General features: G+C 47.4%; 1 protein-coding gene across 3 annotated transcripts in view; it reads left to right on the forward strand.

Moving 5' to 3' along the window:
- LOC120924401 (receptor-type tyrosine-protein phosphatase S-like) overlaps positions 1–24,370 on the forward strand; it is a 162,766-nt gene that overhangs the window by 76,705 nt on the left and 61,691 nt on the right. For 2 of the 3 annotated variants that reach the window (XM_040335351.1, XM_040335357.1), the window contains exons 8-11: positions 4,708–4,887; positions 15,014–15,277; positions 18,879–18,976; positions 21,853–22,042. In XM_040335351.1, the coding sequence (XP_040191285.1) occupies positions 4,708–4,887; positions 15,014–15,277; positions 18,879–18,976; positions 21,853–22,042 (732 nt within the window). The remainder of the gene's footprint in view (positions 1–4,707; positions 4,888–15,013; positions 15,278–18,878; positions 18,977–21,852; positions 22,043–24,370) is intronic. The other variant, XM_040335366.1, reaches the window with a different exon arrangement.

Raw genomic sequence — 24,370 nt, forward strand, 5'->3', positions numbered from 1 at the left:
CGCGCCGAGTTTGAATACTGCGCCGACATATACAGAGCGCAGTACACTAGTGTTTTGTGGGCAATGCTCGGCTACTCTCGCGCTGATGTCCTGTACGTCCAGGACGTCAGCGCGGGAGGAGCCGAGACTGCCCGAAGATACACGAGTGTACTGCGCTCGGTATATGTCGGCGCAGTATTCAAACTGCGTGGGAAAGCGGGTATACTATATATATATATTTATTTTGAATGGTTCTTAGGATGAATGGACATGGAAGCTAGTAGGATAAATGATGAAATGTATTTTGTTTTAATGATAAAGTAACTAATAGATATTCATCAAGATTCTGTATATCAAATAATTAATGGGAATAATGTATATTGCAAAAGAATCTTGGATAAATGTAAAAAAATTTGTATTTGAGAAAAAGATTAATAAAAGGAAATTGAAAACAATGTCATCATATGAATGGTGTAGCAGTGATCAGGGGAACTAACTGGTGACTCCTGAATTATTATATAATATATTTTTAATTATCACTATCATTATACCATTTTTAGCACTAGTGTTTTTGTTGTTTCCTTCACTGCCAGTGACATTTATACAGTAATTAGTGCATTTTTATAGCACTGATCACTGTATAAATGACAATGGTCCCAAAATAGTTCAAAAAATAAAGGGAGGGGGGGTTGGGAAAGGGAAGGACAGCTTGAGGGCACAGAAAGGAGGAGGAAGGTGGAAGAAAAAGAAAAGAAAAGGAGAGAAGGGGGGGGAAGTGGGAGGGGAAAGGATAGAAAAAAGGGGGGAGAAAGCAAGAAAAAGATAAAGGGGGGGTCAAGATACACTAGGAAAAAGCACTCACATGAGCCACATCCGTATATGATAGGAATAGAAAAAAAAGCAATCACCGAAGTGAGCAAAAGTCGGACTTTGATGCAAGACGGAGTTATATGTCTAAAAAAAATTATTTATTACAAAAATAGAAAAAAATATATATATATATTTTACAACACAGATGAAAATTCTATTTAAAAAAAACATATAAATAATTGATTGATTATGAACAAATCCTTTGAAGTCGCCTACGCGTTTCGCCATTGGGCTTCCTCAGGACGAGACAAGAAGGATTTTTTTCAGTATACAAATATTGTTTTCACAATCTAGTACATCATGGTGAACATGTCCATCCAAACTATTTGGGCATTCCTTGAGTAGATGCCAAAAATCAATTTCACTTACTATCGATTGTGTCAGAATAGCTGATGATCATCGGTAGTCCTAGTTAATTCCACCTATGATGGTAGACCCATGGTGTCAAAGATTATATGATAGAAGTGGTATATTGATGCAGCACGGTAGCAACCAGCAGCAGGTAGATAGGGGTGTCGCCGAACAATCAGTCAGGCAATCAGATACCCCATTCTAAGATATCCAATGAAGGAAAAATAACTGGGGCGGATTTCCACGGAGTCACATACAGGCAGCAGTGCAGTAAGAATCCAGCTATGGAACGCACTTGAGGCAATAGAGCCCAACAAGCCAAAGTGCTCTATGATAAGCAGAAATACACGTATGCCCCAGGGTAGCGTCGCCACCATTACTAGTAAAAAGGGGTGGCTGTGGATGCAGTATACTTGGACAGAGGTGTGGCTGTGGATGTGGTATACTTGGACAGAGAGATGGCTGTGGCTGTGGTATACTCAGACAGAGGGATGGCTATGGACGTGAAATCGTGGACAGAAGGGTGGCTGTGGATGTGGTATACTTGGACAGAAGGGCGGCTGTGGACGTGGAATACTTGGACAAAGGGGTGACTTTTTTTTCTAAATAACTAACATGTTGTACTTACCAGCTCTGTGTAATGGTTTTGCACAGAGCAGCCTGGATCCTCCTGTTCTCGGGCCCCACGTCGGCACTCCTGGCTCCACCCTTTTGCCAGGTTCCCCCATTGCAGACAGCTTGCAACCCAAGTAGGCGCTCTCCCAATCATCGGCTCTGTGTGTTCATTCACACACATAGCCGCTGCATGGCCCCACCCCCTCCATCTCCAAATTATCTCACTGGCTGTGATTGACAGCAACGGGAGCCAACGGCTGCTACTGAAAGCCTATCTAGTAGACATCTCTGAATCGAGAGGGGGCTCAGGTAAGTATTAGGAGGGGGCTGCTGCATAGAATGTTTGAAGGTAAAAAAAACCTTGTCCCTTTACAACCACTTTAATACAGGTGGACAGAGACTTCTGGGAAATGTAGACTGAAAACAGAACTTTCTTCACAGTGAAGCTGAAATTAAACTACAGAGTCCATGAGCAATCACCAAGGGGCGGGAGGATATAAAAGCAAAGGGCCGGGAAGACACAGGAGGAGTTGGAGAGAGACTTTGCAAGTGGAAGGAGTGTGCTAAAGTTTGTGCCGAGGCGCGCTTCTCCGAGTTAACCCCTTGCTGCCCGCCAGGCAGAATCTTTTCCATGTGGCTACATCCATATTGACCCAGATCATTTAAAGAAGGTGCTTTTGCTGTTTAAGTCCAAGATTACTTTTTAAAGCAAACAATGCCTACAGGTTCACCCTCATAAAGTGATCCTTGCCAACAATTCTATCTCTTAATTTAAAGTGACCCATACCGACAACTTTGCTTCTTAAAGAGGACTATAATGTTCATTCCACATCTGGAAGGTGTCATGGATATGCAGTAATGTCTGGCAGCTTACCTTTCTCTCCATGTGTTCCTTAGAGGCCTGACTCTCTTGTCTGGCTGCTTTTATCATCTCTCCTCCCTGTATGGCTCCACCCCAGGCCATCCCAGGAACTCTATATTAACCAGTGCACTGCAGGTCTGCCTTGCTGATCAATGTTGTTTGTTAAGCATTGTGTGGTTGGATTCCTGCTTTCTGTGTGCTATGTTTATCTCTGTGTACCGATCTTGGCTTGTCCCCGACTACCCTTGTTTGCCTGTGACCCTGACCCTTGGCCTGTCCCTTGTTTATCTTTGTCTGCTTGTCGCCCCAACTTTGGCTTAACCCTTCACTATCTCTTGTGTGGCTGCTTCCCCTATTTCCTACGGAGCGTGACCTAGGAGACCCTGGGGGCCGCGACCTGGATTCAGTTGCAGCTAAGGCCATCCTCACCACTAGAGGCTCTGGTAAAAACCAGCTGGATCTTCCTGTGGGATCCCTGTTTGAGCTCCAGTGGACCTGTCCTCCATATCCACTCTGTGGTCCCTCCGCAGCAGTCTGCCATAGGGTTCACTACCTTGTGGTGCACTCCTGACTCCAGCGGGGTGCATCTGTCATCTGGCCACAGGTGACCTGACAAAAGGGACAGCATCTTACATTACGCTCCAACGTAAGGGCCCCAACTGAGCCGGCAGAAGAACCAATCTTCAGGCTGCTTTATGCTCACTGTTTATCCTGTTAGCCAGTTTGTCTCATTGTTTATCCATACATGTCTCAATTGGGGAGTGATCTCCCAGTCAGAGGGCTATTGTTTATTCCCTTGGTCCTGCAGGACGTAGGTGGCCATACTTTAAAAGGGTATTTTACTGGACAGAGTTGTTACTGTCTCGATTCTCTGTGTCTATCATATAACCTCTAAACTGTTGCATTGCTTTACCATTTCATTGCTACCAATACAACCTGTTAATTTTTATCTTTCCTGTGTAACTGCCGGAATAGACTCACCAGCCAGGGCATTTTAGTGGTGTCAGCAGGAACGGGGCTCCGTTTAGGGTCAAGCAAAAAGCAGAGGACCCAAAACTATCAGTGGCTCCTTCGAGGGTAACGCTCAGGGATTTGTGGGGCCCCTTACACAGCTTCAGTCATGGGCCCCCTGGAGCAGAGAACCGGGGGGGGGGGGGGCGGGTGCTGCCATTGAGAAGCGGGGGGGCCTTTACAAAAAAAGAAGAAATAAAGAAAAATATATATATAAAATAAATTATAAAAAAAGGGAGGGTAGCCATCCAGGGCCCTGGGGACCTCTGGGCCCTTTAATAAAAATAAAAAATAAACATCTGGGCCCTTTAATAAAAAAAAATTTACCTTTATATAAAAAAAGGGGAGGTTGCCACATGGGGCCCTGGGGACCTCTGAGCCCTTTTAAAAAAAAATATACAGTATATATATATATATATATATATATATATATATATATATATATATATATATATATATATATATATTAAAATATATATATATATATATATATATATATATATATAATGTATTTTTTTTTATAAAAAAGGGGGGTTTGCCATCCGGGCGCCCTGGGGACCTCTGGGCCCTTTAATAATAAGAATACAAATATATATATATATATATATATATATATATATATATATTAAAATAAAAAAATATATAAAACATTTTTTTTTATAAAAAAAATAAATAAAAGGGGGGTTGCCATCCGGGGCCCTGGGGACCTCCGGACTCTTAAAAAAAAAAAAAAAAAGGGGGTTGCCATCCGGGCCCCTTACAGGTGTTCTGCCTGTAACCCCCTGATGGCGGCCCTGGTAATGCTACATGTATATGAAGGTTCTCCATTTATTTTTTCTGTACAAGTTGGATAGATTTGTACCTTTTTTCATCCTGACTAACTATGTAACTACTGCAAATGCCACAATCCCAGGAAAATGCTTCAATAATACAAAAATACACATGGACCACAAGTGTCCCTTTATGAGATTTTTCCTGTAACTCCCTACCTACTTTTAATTCTTTTTTTTCCCATACAGCACAATGTAAAAAGCCAGAAATAACTAATGTGGCCGAATCGACTAAATACGAGAACTACTATAATGTGAATGACTCTGTAGAGGTGAAGTGCAAGGAGGGATATGGGGCATCACATGAGAAGATGACATGTGTGAGAAGTGGAGATGGAGCTACGTGGGATCACACTTCACAGTGTATAGGTGAGAAAATGTCCAACTTTCCTCTGCTGCCTCCAAATTATACACCGAAAATTCCAAGTACAGATATTACAATATACAGTGCCTTGTTAAAGTATTCATTTCCCAACATTTTCTCAGGTTACAACCGAAAACATAAATGTATTTTATTGGGATTTTATGTGATAGACCAACACAAAATGGCATCTAATGCCCCGTACACACGGTCAGATTCTCTGACAAGAAAAGTTCGATGTGTAGGCTCCATCTGAATTTTTCTGTCGGAAATTCTGTCCGACAGCAAAAATTGGAGAGCTGGTTCTTGTCGGAAATTCCGATCGCTGAACTTAATTGTTCTCGGCTCGTCGTAGCGTTGTACGTCACCGCGTTCTTGACGGTCGGAATTTTGCGTGACCGAGTGTATGCAACACAAGTTTGAGCCAAAATTCCATCGGAAAAAAAATCCACGGTTTTGTCGGAATTTCCCATCGTGTGTACGGGGCATGATTGTGAAGTGGAGAGAAAATGATAAATGGTTTTCCATTTTTTTTTACAAATAAATATGTGAAAAGTGTGGGGGATACATTTGTATGGCGCCCCCGGAGTCAATACTTTGTAGAACCCCCTTTCTCTACAAGTCTTTTTGGGGGTGTCTCTACCAGCTTTGCACATCTAGAGAGGGACATTTCTGCCCATTCTTCTTCTTTGTAAAATATCTCAAGCTCTGTCAGATTGGATGGAGAGCGTCTGTGATCAGCAATTTTCAAGTCTCGCCACAGATTCTCAATGGGATTTAGGTCTGGACTGTGACTGGGCCATTCTAACACATGAATATGCTTTGATCTAAACCATTCCATTGTAGCTCTGGCTGTATGTTTAGGGTCGTTTTCCTGCTGGAAGGTGAACCTCCCCCCCAGTCTCAAGTCTTTTGCAGACTCTAATGCCCCATGCACACGACCGGTTTTCCCGACGGAAAAAGAAACAATGGTTTTCCCGACGGAATTCCTCTCAAGCCTGCTTTGCATACACACGGTCACACAAAAGTCCGGGGGAACTTTTGTCTGCCAAGAATGCAGTGACGTAAAAGACTACAACGAGCCAACAAAATGAAGTTCTATGCTTCCGAGCATGCGTCCAATTGTTTCTGAGCATGCACATTTTTTTTCCCTTTGGAAAAGCATACAGACGAACGATTTTCCTACGAGTATTTTTTCCTGACGAGAAAAAAGAGATCCTGCTCTCTTTTGCCAGTTTTGCTGTCAGAAAAACTGCGATGGAGCATACACACGGTTGGAATTCCCGGCCAAAAGCTCTCATCACAGTTTCTTCGATGGGAAAACCGGTCGTGTGTACGAGGCATAACAGCTTTTCTTCTAAGCTTGTCCTGTATTTGGCTCCATCCATCTTCCCATCGACTCTGACCAGCTTCCCTGTCCCTGCTGAAGAAAAACACCCTCACCACATGATGCTGCCACCACCGTGTTTCACGGATGGTGCGTTCAGGGTGATATGCAGTGTACGTTTTCCGCACCTTCTTCCACATGTATGCTGTGTCCCCTCCCCCACATGGCTTCTCACAAACTGCAAACAGGACTTCTTATGTCTTTCTTCCCCCAATGTCTTTCTTCTTGTCACTCTTCCATAAAGGGCAGATTTGTGGAGAGACCACTAATAGTTGTCCTGTGGATAGATTCTCCCCCCTGAGCTGTGGATTTCTGCAGCTCCTCCAGAGTTACCATGGACCTCTTGGCTGCTTTTCTGATGAATGCTCTCCTTGCCCGGCCCGGTCAGTTTAGGTGGACGGCCATGTCTTGGTAGGTTTGCAGTTGTGCCATACTCTTTCCATTTTTCCATGGATTGAACAGAAGCTCCGTGAGATCTTCAAAGCTTGGGAGATTTTTTTATAACCTAACCCTGCTTTATACTTCTCCACAACTTTATCCCTGACCTGTCTGCTGTGTTCCTTGGCCTTCGTGATGTTGTTTGATCAGTAAGGTTCTCTAACAAACCTCTGAGGGTTTCACAGACCAGCTGTATTTACAGGGAGTGCAGAATTATTAGGCAAATGAGTATTTTGACCACATCATCCTCTTTATGCATGTTGTCTTACTCCAAGCTGTATAGGCTCGAAAGCCTACTACCAATTAAGCATATTAGGTGATGTGCATCTCTGTAATGAGAAGGGGTGTGGTCTAATGACATCAACACCCTATATCAGGTGTGCATAATTATTAGGCAACTTCCTTTCCTTTGGCAAAATGGGTCAAAAGAAGGACTTGACAGGCTCAGAAAAGTCAAAAATAGTGAGATATCTTGCAGAGGGATGCAGCACTCTTAAAATTGCAAAGCTTCTGAAGCGTGATCATCGAACAATCAAGCGTTTCATTCAAAATAGTCAACAGGGTCGCAAGAAGCGTGTGGAAAAACCAAGGAGCAAAATAACTGCCCATGAACTGAGAAAAGTCAAGCGTGCAGCTGCCAAGATGCCACTTGCCACCAGTTTGGCCATATTTCAGAGCTGCAACATCACTGGGGTGCCCAAAAGCAAAAAGTGTGCAATACTCAGAGACATGGCCAAGGTAAGAAAGGCTGAAAGACGACCACCACTGAACAAGACACACAAGCTGAAACGTCAAGACTGGGCCAAGAAATATCTCAAGAATGATTTTTCTAAGGTTTTATGGACTGATGAAATGAGAGTGAGTCTTGATGGGCCAGATGGATGGGCCCGTGGCTGGATTGGTAAAGGGCAGAGAGCTCCAGTCCGACTCAGACGCCAGCAAGGTGGAGGTGGAGTACTGGTTTGGGCTGGTATCATCAAAGATGAGCTTGTGGGGCCTTTTCGGGTTGAGGATGGAGTCAAGCTCAACTCCCAGTCCTACTGCCAGTTTCTGGAAGACACCTTCTTCAAGCAGTGGTACAGGAAGAAGTCTGCATCCTTCAAGAAAAACATGATTTTCATGCAGGACAATGCTCCATCACACGCGTCCAAGTACTCCACAGCGTGGCTGGCAAGAAAGGGTATAAAAGAAGAAAAACTAATGACATGGCCTCCTTGTTCACCTGATCTGAACCCCATTGAGAACCTGTGGTCCATCATCAAATGTGAGATTTACAAGGAGGGAAAACAGTACACCTCTCTGAACAGTGTCTGGGAGGCTGCGGTTGCTGCTGCACGCAATGTTGATGGTGAACAGATCAAAACACTGACAGAATCCATGGATGGCAGGCTTTTGAGTGTCCTTGCAAAGAAAGGTGGCTATATTGGTCACTGATTTGTTTTTGTTTTGTTTTTGAATGTCAGAAATGTATATTTGTGAATGTTGAGATGTTATATTGATTTCACTGGTAAAAATAAATAATTGAAATAGGTATATATTTTTTTTTTGTTAAGTTGCCTAATAATTATGCACAGTAATAGTCACCTGCACACACAGATATCCCACTAAAATAGCTAAAACTAAAAACAAACTAAAAACTACTTCCAAAAATATTCAGCTTTGATATTAATGAGTTTTTTGGGTTCATTGAGAACATGGTTGTTGTTCAATAATAAAATTAATCCTCAAAAGTACAACTTGCCTAATAATTCTGCACTCCCTGTATACTGAGATTAAATAACACACAGGTGGACTCTATTTACTATCTAGGTGACTTCTGAAGGCAATTGGTTCCTCTAGATTTTAGTTAGGGGTGTCAGAGTAAAGGGGGCTGAATAGAAATGCCCCCCCCCCCACACACACTTTTCACATATTTATTTTTATTTGAAAAAAAAATTGAAAACAATTTATAATTTTGTTTTGACTTCACAATTATTTGCCACTTTTGTTGGTCTAACACAGGGGTGGCAAACACAAAGCCCAGGGGGATCCGTTCGGATTGGCACATCACGCAATCCGTGGAGCGCTCCGCAGCCTCGGCCATAGGAAAGTCGCCGGCTTCGGCCTAGCTCCGGAGCGGCGGCCATCTTGGTATACCCGGCGGCGGCTGTCTCGTCAGGAAGTGACGTTTCGTCACCGTCATCTTGCTCCACCCCAGTAGAGACAGTCGGCTTGCCTAGTAACCAGTGCACAGCGTGACATTCTGCACCACCTCAGCTCGCTGATTACAGACCCGGGACCACAACCGCAGACATGAGGAGAAAGTATCTTAGATCTGCACCTGCGGGTAGGAGAGACACCATCACCCGGGGAGCATGGCTGTCTGTACTGAGCGGAGGAGGGGGACACCTGTGACACCAGAGAGGAGAGGAGGGGGACCAGTGTCACTGGGGTCCCCCTCCTCTCCTCTCTGTCACTGGGGTCCCCCTCCTCTCTGGTGTCACTGGGGTCCCCCTCCTCTCCTCTCTGGTGTCACTGGGGTCCCCCTCCTCTCCTCTCTGGTGTCACTGAGGAGAGGAGGGGGACCCCAGTGACACCAGAGAGGAGAGGAGGGGGACCCCAGTGACACCAGAGAGGAGAGGAGGGGGACCCCAGTGACACCAGAGAGGAAGGGGGACACCAGTGACACCAGAGAGTAGGGGGGGACACCAGTGACACCAGAGAGGAGGAGGCAGCGCACTCCTAAACCCTGCGCTCCCTATGCATTGACTCCTGAACCCTGCGCTCCCTACGCAGCGCACTCCTGAACCCTGCGCTCCTTGAGGAGAGGAGGGGGACACCAGAGAGGAGAGGAGGGTGACACCAGAGAGGAGAGGAGTTGGACTCCAGTGACACCAGAGAGGAGAGGAGGGGGACCCCAGTGACACCAGAGAGGAGAGGAGGGGGGGACACCAGAGAGGAGGGGGGACACCAGTGACACCAGAGAGGAGGGGGGGATACCAGTGACACCAGAGAGGAGGAGGCAGCGCACTCCTGAACCCTGCGCTCCCTACGCAGCGCACTCCTGAACCCTGCGCTCCTTATGCATCGCAAGAAAACTGGAGTGCAGATACAACCGGCCCTTTGAGGGCAACCAAACTAGTGAAGCGGCCCCCGATGAATTTGAGTTTGACACCCCTGGTCTAACACATAAAATCCCAATAAAATACATTTGCATTTTTGGTTGTAACATGACAACGTGTGGAAAATTTCAAGGGGTATAAATACTTTTTCAAGGCACTGTACATGCAAGACATCCCTCGCCCCATGAATCTGTCTGAAGTATATTTTTAATTAGAAGTGGATATTATTTGGTGCTGTGGCAGAGTCAATGGGAGTCACAGGATAATAGTAGCATTATGTTATGGTGATCTCTACCAGGAATGCTCTTAAAGGACCACATGACCAGGAAAGACCAGGGGGAAACAACAACAGTTACAATTTGGCTAACACTGATAGGCTGATATGAGACTGACCATCAATGATGTATTCATAGCCAATCCAAAGGCTCGCTGTATTCTCCAATGGATGAGTTTAAAGGGAACCTGTTTTAAGACTAATGGAAGCTTAACTACAGAACGCATGCTCCTTTATAGTACTTTTACATGAGCGGTGACATAATTGCTACTTGTTGCAATGAGTAGAGCCATTCTTGCTCAGACTCCCGGTCTGTCCCACCCGTCCTTGCGTGCATCAGGTGATTGAAATGTGAAGGGATTCCCTTTACCAGAAGGGACATGAATGAAGAAGGGAGGTGCTAAAACTGTACTGACGAATAAAATTCATATAGTGGTACAAAAAAATAATTGTTGACAGATGATGTGCGTGATCCAACAGTCACCAACGTGCTCCACCACCAAGTGTAAGATGGACTCTTACCAGAGTTAGAGGTCTCTGCAGTGGCGGTGCGTCCATAAAGGGCGCAGGAGCGCCACCCCCGTCGTCTCCTGCTCGCCCCCCTCTCCTGCTCAGCTCCTGCTCCCCCCCCTCTCCTGCTCGCCCCCCTCTCCTGCTCGTCTCCTGCTCGCCCCCCTCTCCTGCTCGTCTCCTGCTCGCCCCCCTCTCCTGCTCAGCTCCTGCTCGCCCCCCTCTCCTGCTCGCCCCCCTCTCCTGCTCGTCTCCTGCTCGCCCCCCTCTCCTGCTCGTCTCCTGCTCGCCCCCCCTCTCCTGCTCGCCCCCCTCTCCTGCTCGTCTCCTGCTCGCCCCCCTCTCCTGCTCGCCCCCCTCTCCTAATTGTCTCCTGCTTGCCCCCCTCTCCTGCTTGTCTAATGCTCGCCCCCCTCTCCTGCTCGCCCCCCTCTCGTGCTCGTCTTATGCTCGCCCCCCTCTCCTGCTTGTCTCCTGCTCGCCCCCCTCTCCTGCTCGCCCCCTCTCCTGCTTGTCTCCTGCTCGCCCCCCTCTCCTGCTCGTCTCCTGCTTGCCCCCCTCTCCTGCTCGCCCCCCTCTCCTGCTCATCTCCTGCTCGTCCCCCTCTCCTGCTGTCTCACATAGATAGATTCATGCATTGCATCAATTTATCTATGGTCGCCGCTGCCGCCCCCCATTCATGTACCCGGCCCCTTGTCAGGTGCCGGGCATATGAGTTACATCGGCGGGGGTGTTTTGGAAGTGCCTGATTAGAGCCATAGCCAACCTCTAATAGGCTTCCTGATTAGAGCCGTAGGCAGTGCCTATCTTGACTTCCCTGGGGCCCTAAGCAAAATGACATGTCACATTAAAGTTGAGAAGCGGGGGGAGGGGGTGTTCTGCTATCGGAACTGACATCTTACATTAAAGTGAGAAGGCGGGGTGCCGACTTCTTACCTCTTCTCCCTTGCAGCCAGCAAGTTGAGAAGCGGGGTGAGGGGCCAAAAATTACTTCTCACCAGGCGAGGCCTCTAGTAATTTGGGGGGCCCCCTGCAGCTTTGCAGGGCCCTAAGCGGCTTGCATAGTGAGCCTATAGGGTGAATCGTCCTTGGCCGCAGGCTCTAATAGGCTTCCAAAAGGGTAAACAGCATGCGCAATGCTGTGCGTTCGCTGTTTACACAGTGTTGTGTTAGGGAAGTGATGTATCGCTTCCCTAACACTGACCCGCATCTCAGCCAATCAGGTGCACCGGGTCTGGTTACCCTGTCACCCGATTGGCTGAAACAACAGGCACTGCTATTGGACGCCTGACGGGACAAGAGGACGGGTAGACGGAAATGAGAAGATCCCGCAGGAGACATGAAGGACCTCACTCGTCGCCATCACCCCTCTGCCCCACCAAGACAGGGTAAGTGCCGGGCAGACGGCGAGTGGGCACGGGTCAAACTGGCAGCATTTAATGGGCACACAGGCAGCATTTGATGGGCACACTGGCAGCAATTGGCACAGTGACAGCATATGATGGGCACCCTGGCAGCATTTGATGGGCATACTGGCAGCATATGATGGGCACAGTGGCAGCATTTGATGGCCCAGTGGCAGCATTTGATGGCCCAGTGGCTGCATATGATGGGCACAGTGGCTGCATATTATGGGCACAGTGGCTGCGTTTGATGGGCCCAGTGAGGCTACAACTGATGGGGGGTTTTTTTTCAATATTTTTTTAGTTTGTTTGCGCCCCACCACGAATTTTGAGCACCAGCAGCCACTGGGACTCCGTCATGGAGTCAAATATGCTCAGATAAATGAACGATCAGCAATCAGCCATCACAGATCTTTCCAGGAACAGATGCTCTTCAGTGATCCCAATAGAAGGCAAATAGACGTAGGGCAAACAATGTATCTCATAGTGTAGTAACGTAAACACTAGTTAATTGCACACAAACGGGATAAAAGGTACTCACATCTCAGAAGATAAAAGCAGGCATGTATGCAATGTAGACCATGCATAGAGATCGATCAGTTGGTGTACACAAAGTAAGTGTGGCGATGGCACGTACATAGGCCCCGTCCTACGTGTTTCGTCACAACTGACGTCATGGTACTCTGGTAAGAGTCCATCTTACGCTTGGTGGTGGAGCACGTTGGTGATTGTTGGATCACGCACATCATCTGTCAGCTATATAAAAGAAAATCGTACCACTATATGAACTTTAGTCACCATTCCATACATTTTTGGGGGGATTTCACGTGCACATTGTTGTTTTTTCACTACTTTATTGACTTTATTAGAGCTGCAATATTTTCAATTTTATTTACTCCATTGCACAGTTTATCTGACAGTGTTTTTGTTAGCTGCTTGTTCATCACATTTTGAAACTTTCTATTTTTTTAGCGCGTTTTTTTCCCGTGTTTTGCACTAAAACTGTACTATTTAGCACTGAGCAGGAGGGGAGAACAGAGGGAGAAAGCAAATAAATATAGCAAGTTGTTGTGGTGCTGAACTACCACTAGATGTCAGTATACATCAAAACATTAATGCAATACATAGTCTCACCACACAAAATCACATTATAGATGTGGATACAATTGGCACCCCCCCCTAAAATCAATATCAGACCCTTATCTTTGATTGTTTACATCCAGTGCTGCAAGTCCCCACGGTCCTGTCCATACCTGAGCATCACAACCCTATAGACTTCTATGGGACCATCTCCAATCCACTGCTGCCTTGGAAGACAGTCCCATAGAGGCAGGGCTGATCCTAGGGTCACAGGCGCCTGGGTGCAGAAATATTTCTGGCGCCCCCCACATGGGCGTGGTCATGTTTACTAACTCCTCCCCTTTACAAATGTTTCTGTGGCAATGACTCAACCACAGAGATGCTCCCCCACGAAGTCTTCATTACCCTGGGATCCTTACATGATCTCTTAACAATAAACAAAATACAGGAAGAGAAGCAGAGTACTTTATTGGGACCTGGAGGGGGGGCTCTCTGATGGACACAGAGAGGGCTTCTGTTAGAAAGACCCCCAGACATATTAAAGACATGATACAGGAGATGGTCAGAGACTGCAGAACTGATACATGAGATGGTCTGAGACCACAGACTTGGTACAGGAGACAGTCAGAGACCGCAGACATAGTACAGGAGATGGTCAGAGACTGCAGACGTAGTACAGGAGATGGTCAGAGACTGCTGACGTAGTACAGGAGATGGTCAGAGACTGCATACACAGTACAGGAGATGATCAGAGACTGCAGACATAGTACAGGAGATGGTCAGAGACTGCAGACATAGTAAAGGAGATGGTCAGAGACCACAGACTTGGTACAGGATACAGTCAGAGACTGCAGACATAGTACAGGAGATGATTAGAGACTGCAGACATAGTACAGGAGTTGGTGAGAGACTGCACACATAGTACAGGAGATAGTCAGAGACTGTAGACATAGTACAGGAGATGGGCAGGGGCTGTGTATCCTATGCAATCTATCATGCCATAAAACATCTAGAGCAGGGGCAGCCCAGAGCACGTTTAAAGGAATGCTATCCCCAGCACACAGCACACTGAACACCGTGATTTACCACAGTTCTCTGTGCAGCCCAAGATAGAGATGGGAGGGGGAGGCATTCCAACTGGAGTTGGTGGAGACAGTGCGGGATCCAAGACTCCCAGTTTGAGGAATTCATTCCTGCACATCAGCACTCAGCAGCCACTGAAAACTAGAACTCTTGTGTCAGGAAGAGGAGCAGCCCCTCCCCCGAGCACTGGCAGGCTGGATGGGCTGCCCTATGCTCACACATCAGTTCTGGACGGACACACACCTATGCTCAGAACACTAGTTCTGGACGGACATAAACAAGGAGGGAAAGAGGGAGGGGAGAACTCTGGCACTTCGGCGCCCCCACCTCTGCAGGCGCCTGGGTGCAAAGCACCCTGTGCACCCTGCCTAGGATCGGCCCTGCATAGAGGTTTATGGAACACCGATGTGCAGGTGCAGTCAGAACATTGAAGACTTGCACAGCTTGATGTAAACAAACAGAGGAACTGTGAGAGTGGGTAACCGCTCAAAGAGAACCAGGTAATCTGATTCCTGTGGTCCGAGCCAAGGGTGCAGGCAGTGCAATCAAAATGCAGGTTAGGATGAAGGAAAAAAACTGGGACAGCCGCACTCCAAAAAAACTCCTCCTTTAATTAAAAATCACAAAATACATGCCACAGCAAAAAACAGCACAACAAAAGAAAAGCTGACGTTTCGCACTATGCCTTAGTGCTTCTTCATAGCGGAGGGCAAGGTTGGGTTGGGTTGGGACGGGTCATGAAAGGGTTCAAATAATGAGAGGTGTACTTTGTTTTTCTTTAATAAAGACCTGTCCTCTGGTTTCTAAACGTTTTCTACCCCCAACTTGTGATTCCGTGTTTTGTGTTCTTTATATCAGGAATTACAACGACGGACTGGAAAGTCACCTCTACAAGCATCGGCTTCCAAATCCTTTGTACATCACATTGTCCTCAATGGAGATTCACGACTTGCTGTGATTCTATGCTGGGAAATTATACATCGTGTAGCAATTTCACTGATAAAACAAATGTGACGTTCACCAATCTACAGCCGTTCTCCGAGTATAAAATCCACGCCACACTTTACATGAATAATCAGTCGTTCCCTCGCCACATCAGAAAGATCAGGACAAATGAATCAGGTAAGTTAAGTTCATTTCGTCTGGCATTCTATCGCTAAAAATGTTTTTTTTTTTTTGTAAGACCCGCTGATCTATTGTATTTTCATCACCTATTTACCAAAGCAGGTCTGGATTATCCCGCTCACAGAGGCGGCTCTCTAATTAGGCAAATTAGGCCGTCGCCGAAGGCCTCGCACTCACAGGGGCCTCGCGGCCGCCTAATTTTCCTGTGATCAATACTAATGTTGGCGGCATCGGATCTCTATCACCCCTCTCTCTCTTTCTCACCTCCTCCTCTCTCCCCCCCTCTTGCATTGGCAGAATATGTCTGATGGGTGGGGAGGGTGCCCTGGAAGTGGTACTGATCACCTGTGCGCTAGATCTGTGCATTTTCTGCAGCCATTTTTCTTGCTTGAATTATTTTTCCCATCATGGGAATGAGTGGGGCCTCATGTCTAAGTTTTGCCTAAGGCCTCACAAAGCCTAGAGCCGCCTCTGCCCACCCACTTCTATCATACAACACATACTGTACATTATGGGCCAGATCCACGAAGCAGTTACGTCGGCGTATCTATTGATACGCCGCGTAACTTCTAGTTTGCTCCGGCGTATCTTTGTTTTGTATCCACAAAACAAGATACGCCTGAAGCTGGGCTAGATCCGACTGACGTACGTCTTAGTACGCCGTCGCATCTAAGGTGCATATTTACGCTGGCCGCTAGGTGGCGCTTCCGTCGATTTCCGCGTCAAGTATGCAAATTAGCTAGATACGCCAATCCACAAACGTACGTCCGCGCATTTTTTTAGTTTGTTTACGTAAGGCTTTTTTCGGCGTAACGTTACCCCTGCTCTATGAGGCATACGCTATGTTAAGTCTGAACGTCGGGCCAGCGTCAAATTTTCCGTCGTGTACGTCGCTTGCGTAAATCGTTCGCGAATAGGGCCTTGCGTAAATTACGTTCACGTTGTCTAGGCATTGAGCGGGCGTAATTTAATTTGAAAATTCGACGTGACACTGAGCATGCGGGCGCATGCGCCGTACGAAAAAAGCGTCAGTTACGTGGGGTCAAGCTTATTTTACATAAAACACGCCCCCCCTGTTCATCATTTGAATTCCGCGCCATTACGCCAGGAGATTTACGCTACGCCGCCGTGACTTTAGAGGCAAGTGCTTTGTGAATACAGCACTTGCCTCTCAAAGTAGCGGCGGAGTTTTTGTCAATCTGAATACTTTGAAGTGCAAAGGAGGGATTTGGGGCCTTTTAGACCCCCCCCCGATCCCTCCATAAAGAGGACCTGTCACCACCTATTACTGTCACAAGGGATGTTTACATTCCTTGCGACAGCAATAAAAGTGATCATTTTTGTTTTCTTTTAAAACACAATTTAATGATATAAAAATAAATAAGAAAAGAAAGGCCCAGATTCTCGTAAATGGGCGTAAAACTGCGGCGGCGTAACGTATGTCATTTACGTTACGCCGCCGCAAGTTTTACAGGCAAGTGCTTTATTCACAAAGAACTTGCTGTAAAGTTGAGGCGGCGTAGCGTAAATCCCCCGGCGCAAGCCCGCCTAATTCAAATTAGCCGGGTAGGGGGCGTGGATCATTTAAATTAGGCGCGTTCAAGCGCCGAACGTACTGCGCATGCGCCGTCCGATGAAAATATCCCAGGGTGCATTGCTCCTAATGACGTCGCAAGGACGTCATTGGTTTCGACGAGAATGTAAATGGCGTCCAGCCCCATTCACGGACGACTTACGCAAACAACGTAAATTTTCAAATTTCGACGCAGGGACGACGGCCATACTTAACATTGACTGCGCCTCATAGACCCAGGGGCAACTTTACGCATCGCAAATCTAACGTAAACATCGTAACTTCACTGAATCGACCGCGCGTACGTTCGGGAATTCGCGTATTTTGCTAATTTGCATACTCGACGGGGAAAACGACGTCAGCGACACCTAGCGGCAAAAAAAATTGCATTTAAGACCCGACAGCGTAAGAGCCTTACGCCTGTCGGATCTAATGCTTATCTATGCGTAACTGATTCTATGAATCAGGCGCAAAGATACGACGGCCGGACTCAGAGATACGACGGCGTATCAGGAGATACGCCGGCGTATCTCTTTTGAGAATCCGGGCCAAAATGTTTTAAAGCGCCCCCGTCCCCGCGAGCTCACGCAGCAAAGAAAACGCATACGGAAGCCACGCCCGCATACGTAAACTTTGATCAAATCACACATGTGAGGTATCGCCGCGATCATCAGAGTGAGAGCAATAGTTCTAGCACTAGACCTCCTTTAACTCTAACCTGGTAACCGTAAAAAAAAAGAAAAAAAGTGGCGGGCAGTTGGCAAGCGGTTAATGAGGCAGAAATGATTATCCAGCAATGGTTGCATCATCTTGTGTATGTGGTCGTTAAGCCCTGATTCACACCTATGGCATTTTTTGTGCTTTTTTCAATATGCAGATTTGTAGCTGGATTCATGTAGGGCGCCGCATCTTTAAGGCGGCGTAGCGTAACGTATTTACGCTACGCCACCTTAATTCAGAGAGGCAAGTACTGTATTCACAAAGTACTTGCCTCCTAACTTACGGTGGCGTAGCGTAAATGGGGCCGGCGTAAGCGCGCCTAATTCAAATGAGGATGAGGGGGTGTGTTTTATGTTAATGGGGGGTGACCCGACGTGATTGACGTTTTTTACAAACGGCGCATGCGCTGTCCGTGTACATATCCCAGTGTGCATTGCTCCAAAGTATGCCGCAAGGACGTATTGGTTTCGACGTGAACGTAAATTATGTCCAGCCCCATTCACGGACGAATTTTCAAATTTCGACGCGGGAAAGACGCCCATACTTAACATTGGGTACGCCACCTAGGAGGCAGCTTTAACTTTACGCGGCGTATCTCTTACGGAAACGGTGTATCTTTACTGCGACGGGCATTGACTACGCCACCTAGGAGGCAGCTTTAACTTTACGCGGCGTATCTCTTACGGAAATGGTGTATCTTTACTGCGACGGGCATTGACTACGCCACCTAGGAGGCAGCTTTAACTTTATGCGGCGTATCTCTTACGGAAACGGCGTATCTTTACTGCGACGGGCGCGCGTACGTTTGTGAATCGGCGTATCTAGGCATTTACATATTCTATGCCGAACTCAACGAAAGCGCCACCTAGCGGCCAGCCTAAATATTGCACCCTAAGATACGACAGCGCAGGCCGTAGTATCTTAGCTAGGTTTAAGTGTATCTCAATTTGAGAATACACTTAAACTTACTACGGCGCAGATTCAGAGTTACATCGGCGTATCTACTGATACGCCGGCGTAAATCTTTCTGAATCTAGCTATTGCACTGCATCCCATGTGACATGATTTCCTATGGAACACGTTCTGTAGTGCAAATCTAAAAAGTGCAAAAAGCACTAAAAATGCCATAGGTGTGAATCCGGCCTACGTGGATTTTTTCTCCCAAGCACAACTGATGTTCATTAGGGTTGTAAAAGCCTCCCGGTTTGTAAGAATTGGCCATACGTTCGTGGCTGAGTTGGTCGAGTTTAGTAATGACTTATGTGGGCAGTTTCCAATCGTTTGTCTGTATTATTTCCCCTCCAGTTCCTGATAAACCTATGATAAAGAAAAGTCCGACAATGGAAAATAAAACGATGAGGTGGGAGCTGTCTGACACTCGGGGGAATGTCACTGGTTTCCAGGTAAGGTAAAATCAAACTTTGTATATTTTTTATAACCACTTAAGCCCCGGACCTTTAGGCAGCTAAATGCCCAGGCCAGGTTTTTGCGATTCGGCACTGCGTCGCTTTAACAGACAATTGCGCGGGCGTGCGACGTGGCTCCCAAACAAAATTGGCGTCCTTTTTTCCCCACAAATAGAGCTTTCTTTTGGTGTTATTTGATCACCTCTGCGGTTTTTATTTTTTGCGCTATAAACAAAAATAGAGCGACAATTTTGAAAAAAATGCAATATTTTTTACTTTTTGCTATAATAAATATCCCCCAAAAACATATATAACATTTTTTTCCCCTCAGTTTAGGCCAATACGTATTCTTCTACCTACTTTTGGTAAAAAAAATCGCAATAAGCGTTTATCGATTGGTTTGCACAAAATTTATAGCGTTTACAAAATAGGGGATAGTTTTATTAATTTTTTTTTTTTTTACTACCAATGGCGGCGATCAGCGATTTTTTTCGTGACTGCGACATTATGGCGGACACTTCGGACAATTTTGACAAATTTTTGGGACCATTGTCATTTTCACAGCAAAAAATGCATTTAAATTGCATTGTTTTTTTGTGAAAATGACAGTTGCAGTTTGGGAGTTAACCACAAGGGGGCGCTGTAGGAGTTAGGGTTCACCTAGTGTGTGTTTACAACTGTAGGGGGGTGTGGCTGTAGGACTGACGTCATCGATCGAGTCTCCCTATAAAAGGGATCACTCGATCGATGCAGCCACCATAGTGAAGCACGGGGAAGCTGTGTTTACATACGGCTCTCCCCGTTCTTCAGCTCCGGGGGGGCGATCGCGAGGGGGCGGCTAGCCGCGCCCTCGTCCCGGATCTCTCCCCGCGGGTATCCGACCGCCGCATGTATCGGGGGGGGGTCTCGATCGGACCCCTGACCCGCGGAAAGGCGGGGACGTACACGTACGCCCATATGCCTGTACGTGCCATTCTGTGGACGTATATATACATGCGGCGGGCATTAACTGGATAAAAAAGACATATAGGCCCGGATTCACGTAGATCGGCGTATATTTGTGCGGGCATAGCGCATCTCATATGCGCTACGCCGACGTAACATTGAGAGGCAAGAACAGTATTCACAAAGCACTCGCTCCCAACGTTGCGGCGGCGTAACGTAAATTGTCCGGCGTAAGCCCGCCTAATTCAAAGTAGGAAGGAAGTGGGCGTGATCCATTTAAATGAGGCTTGACCCCATGCAAATGATGGGCCGAACAAACGGCGCATGCGCGCGCATGCTCAGAATCACGTTGAATATACTCCCTAAGATACGACGGCTCAATGGCTACGACGTGAACGTAACCTACGCCCAGCCCCATTCACATACGACTTACGTAAACGGCGTAAAATACAACGGCTGTTCCGTCGTCCATACCTTTGCATGGCGCGCGCCTCCTATATGGTGGAATAACTTTACGCCTTACGTAAACGGTGTGGATTACAGCGACGGGCGCAAGTACGTTCGTGAATCGACGCGTAAATCAATGGAAGCGCCCCTTGCAACCAGCGTAAATATGCGCCCAGGCTCCGACGGCGTACGAAACTTACGTCGGTCAGATGAAGCCAAATTTCAGGCATATCTTGTCTTAAGAATCAGGCGCATTGATACAACGGCGCATCCGTTTCACTACTGCGGCGCATCAGTAGATACGTCGCGTAAGTGCTTTAAGAACCCGGGCCACAATGTGGGCACATCTGCCTAAAAAAAGGCAAGAGGAGGGTTAAGGACTTGTAGGCAGGTGCCATTAGTCTTCCCACTTGTAGGTGGCCTAGTGCCATTGCTGCATGGGAAGAGGAATCTTGGAAGAGAATTGATCCCTTACAGGGCCGCCATCAGTAGGGTACATGGTACATGCATTACACCTGTAAGGGGCCCGGCTGGCCCCCTCTCGTTTTTTTTTTTGCATTACACCTGTAAGGGGCCACATGGTCCCCAGGCCCCTTTACAGGCCCGGCTGGCCCCCCTCCCGTTTTTCTTGTATTACACCTGTAAGAGGCCCAATGGTCCACAGGGTCCCTTACAGGCCCGGGCCGGCCCCCCAACCGATTTTTTTTTGCATTACACCTGTAAGGGGCCCGATGGTCCCCAGGGTCCCCCCCCCCCGCTTATTATCTCGCGTCAGGAGAGAAGAGATTTCACTTTTCCGTCAGCACCCCCCAGCGGGGCCCTGCCTAAAACTGTGTAAGGGGCCCCAAAATTTGTGATGGCTGCCCTGATCCCTTAGTCAGAGGCGTAGCTTGAAGATTGTGGGCCCCGATGCAAAAGTTGACCTGGCCCCTGGGCTGTTCTCACCCTGTGCTTCTCTCCATTCAGGAAATGGCTCACAGCTTTTCCCCGGCCAATGAGAACTGAGGGCCCGTGGAAAGCAATGTGGAAGCCCTGTAGTGTAGCGTGGCTGTGTGGCTTAGTAGGAACAAACGATATGGCTCCTCTCCTCTGGAAGCACGGGTATTTGTGTGTTTACATAACACAAATCCCCACGCTGGCACTCGTGCACGTGATCGCATGTGGCCGGCGGCGATCGTGCCGTGCCCGGGAACACGCATTGGGTCCCCCGCTGTGCAGCGGGCGCACGCATGCCCTCTGGTGACCAAATTAGGGTAGGATTTCGCCCAGGGGAGCCATCCTACCGCAGTATATCTGCGTGGTCGGGAACCGGTTAAAGATAAGTATTGAATAGTTCCAGTGCACTTCACAGAGTATATGAATGACTTCAGCACCAAAAACAGAGCCACGGACCTTGTCCTGCAGGCTTGAGCGTGGTGACGTCACAGAAGCTCCACCCAGTGAGTGTATAATTATAATGAAAGTGTTTGTTTTTTTTGCAGATGAATATCTCCGCCTGGAGGGATTACAATGTGTCTTTTATCATGGATGAGTCCAAAAGGTTCCTCCGTAACGTCACAGAATATGAAATCCCCCTTCACCATGGAACCAGCTACAACATCACCCTCCAAGGATTCACATCGGCTGGAGCCGGAAATCTTACAACTTTATCTGTTGAAACAGAAATTGGAGGTGAGTACTGTGTTACCACTTCAATTCCCGTATAAAATAACATTTTTGAGAACAATGGGCCAACACATATGTCTATCCACCATCATATCTCCACATCGTCAGTATGCTGTGTCCTCCGTGGACCTGTGGTGCACAGTGCTGTCAGACAGGCAGCAGTTCCCTGACAAAAATGGCAGTGGTGAGATTGTACAAAATCATTGTATGCAATCTCTGTCTGCTGTCTCTCTGATTTCTCCTGTATCCTGTCCGCATGAGTGTATCCTGTACCATGTCTGCAGTCTCTGACCATCTCATGTACTATGTCTGCAGTCTCTGACCATCTCCTGTACCATGTCTGCAGTCTCTGACCATCTCATGTACTATGTCTGCAGTCTCTGACCATCTCCTGTACCATGTCTGCAGTCTCTGACCATCTCCTGTACTATGTCTGCAGTCTCTGATCATCTCTTGTACCATGTCTGCAGTCTCTGACCATCTCCTGTACTGTGTCTGCAGTCTCTGACCATTTCCTGTACCATGTCTGCAGTCTCTGATCATCTCCTGTACTATGTCTGCAGTCTCTGACCATCTCCTGTACTGTGTCTGCAGTCTCTGACCATCTCCTGTACCATGTCTGCAGTCTCTGACCATCTCTTGTACCATGTCTGCAGTCTCTGACCATCTCCTGTACTATGTCTGCAGTCTCTGATCATCTCCTGTACTATGTCTGCAGTCTCTGACCATCTCCTGTACCATGTCTGCAGTCTCTGACCCTCTCTTGTACCATGTCTGCAGTCTCTGACCATCTACTGTACCATGTCTGCAGTGTCTGACCATCTCCTGTACCATGTGTGCAGTCTCTGACCATCTCTTGTACTATGTCTGCAGTCTCTGATCATCTCCTGTACCATGTCTGCAGTCTCTGACCATCTCCTGTACCATGTCTGCAGTCTCTGACCATCTCCTGTACTATGTCTGCAGTCTCTGATCATCTCCTGTACTATGTCTGCAGTCTCTGACCATCTCCTGTACCATGTCTGCTGTCTCTCTGATTTCTCCTGTATCCTGTCCGCATGAGTGTATCCTGTCCCATGTCTGCAGTCTCTGACCATCTCCTGTACCATGTCTGCAGTCTCTGACCATCTCCTGTACCATGTCTGCAGTCTCTGACCATCTCCTGTACTATGTCTGCAGTCTCTGACCATCTCTTGTACCATGTCTGCAGTCTCTGACCATCTCCTGTACTGTGTCTGCAGTCTCTGACCATCTCTTGTACCATGTCTGCAGTCTCTGACCATCTCCTGTACTGTGTCTGCAGTCTCTGACCATCTCCTGTACCATGTCTGCAGTCTCTGACCATCTCTTGTACCATGTCTGCAGTCTCTGACCATCTCCTGTACCATGTCTGCAGTCTCTGACCCTCTCTTGTACCATGTCTGCAGTCTCTGATCATCTCCTGTACCATGTCTGCAGTCTCTGACCATCTCCTGTACTATGTCTGCAGTCTCTGATCATCTCCTGTACTATGTCTGCAGTCTCTGACCATCTCCTGTACTATGTCTGCAGTCTCTGACCATCTCCTGTACCATGTCTGCAGTCTCTGACCATCTCCTGTACCATCTCCTGTACCATGTCTGCAGTCTCTGACCATCTCCTGTACCATCTCCTGTACCATGTCTGTTGTCTCTGACCATCTCAGATCCTGATGTAAGTTGGAACTCTGATGTAAATGGGCAGCGCCGTTACGTTACTGCGCATGCGCCACCCGGCCAAATAAATACAAGCTTTCTCGAGCCCGACCGGCTTCGGAACGGCGCATGCGCAGTTGCATGGTCGGCTCGCGGGCCATCCTTTTTTACGGGCACCCGATGCCCATAACGGACTTTAACGGACAGCCCGAAAAGGGGTTAAATTTACGGGCTTTCCGAATATATATACGTATGGTTGTCAACACTGCTGGACAGTGTCGCACCCGATAGCGACGCAACTGTGCTGAATTTAAGATCCGATCCCTGATTCCAGGGGGGGGGGGGGCACTTGACCCCCCTTGCCCCTACCTGCGGACGCCCATGAATAGCAGGGCTTTTTTTTAGGGGGAACTTGGTGGAACTCTGTTCCACCACCTCTGGAACAGACCCTTGGGGGGAGGGGGGGCGGGGCTGCTCACCACAATCACTTGTAAGCACAGAAGTCCGGTTTCTGTGTTTACAAGTGAGAGCTCTGCATTCTGTGTGTACCCCCCCCCCTGAACTCTGCACTCTGTATGTAATGCAATCCTGGTATTTAATGCTCCTTTAAGACCCTCCTACTGTTCGTGAAATTTGACTGACCACACCCACTTTTTGATGT

This window comes from Rana temporaria, chromosome 1 (genome assembly GCF_905171775.1).
Source record: "Rana temporaria chromosome 1, aRanTem1.1, whole genome shotgun sequence".
Classification (NCBI taxonomy): Eukaryota; Metazoa; Chordata; class Amphibia; order Anura; family Ranidae; genus Rana; species Rana temporaria.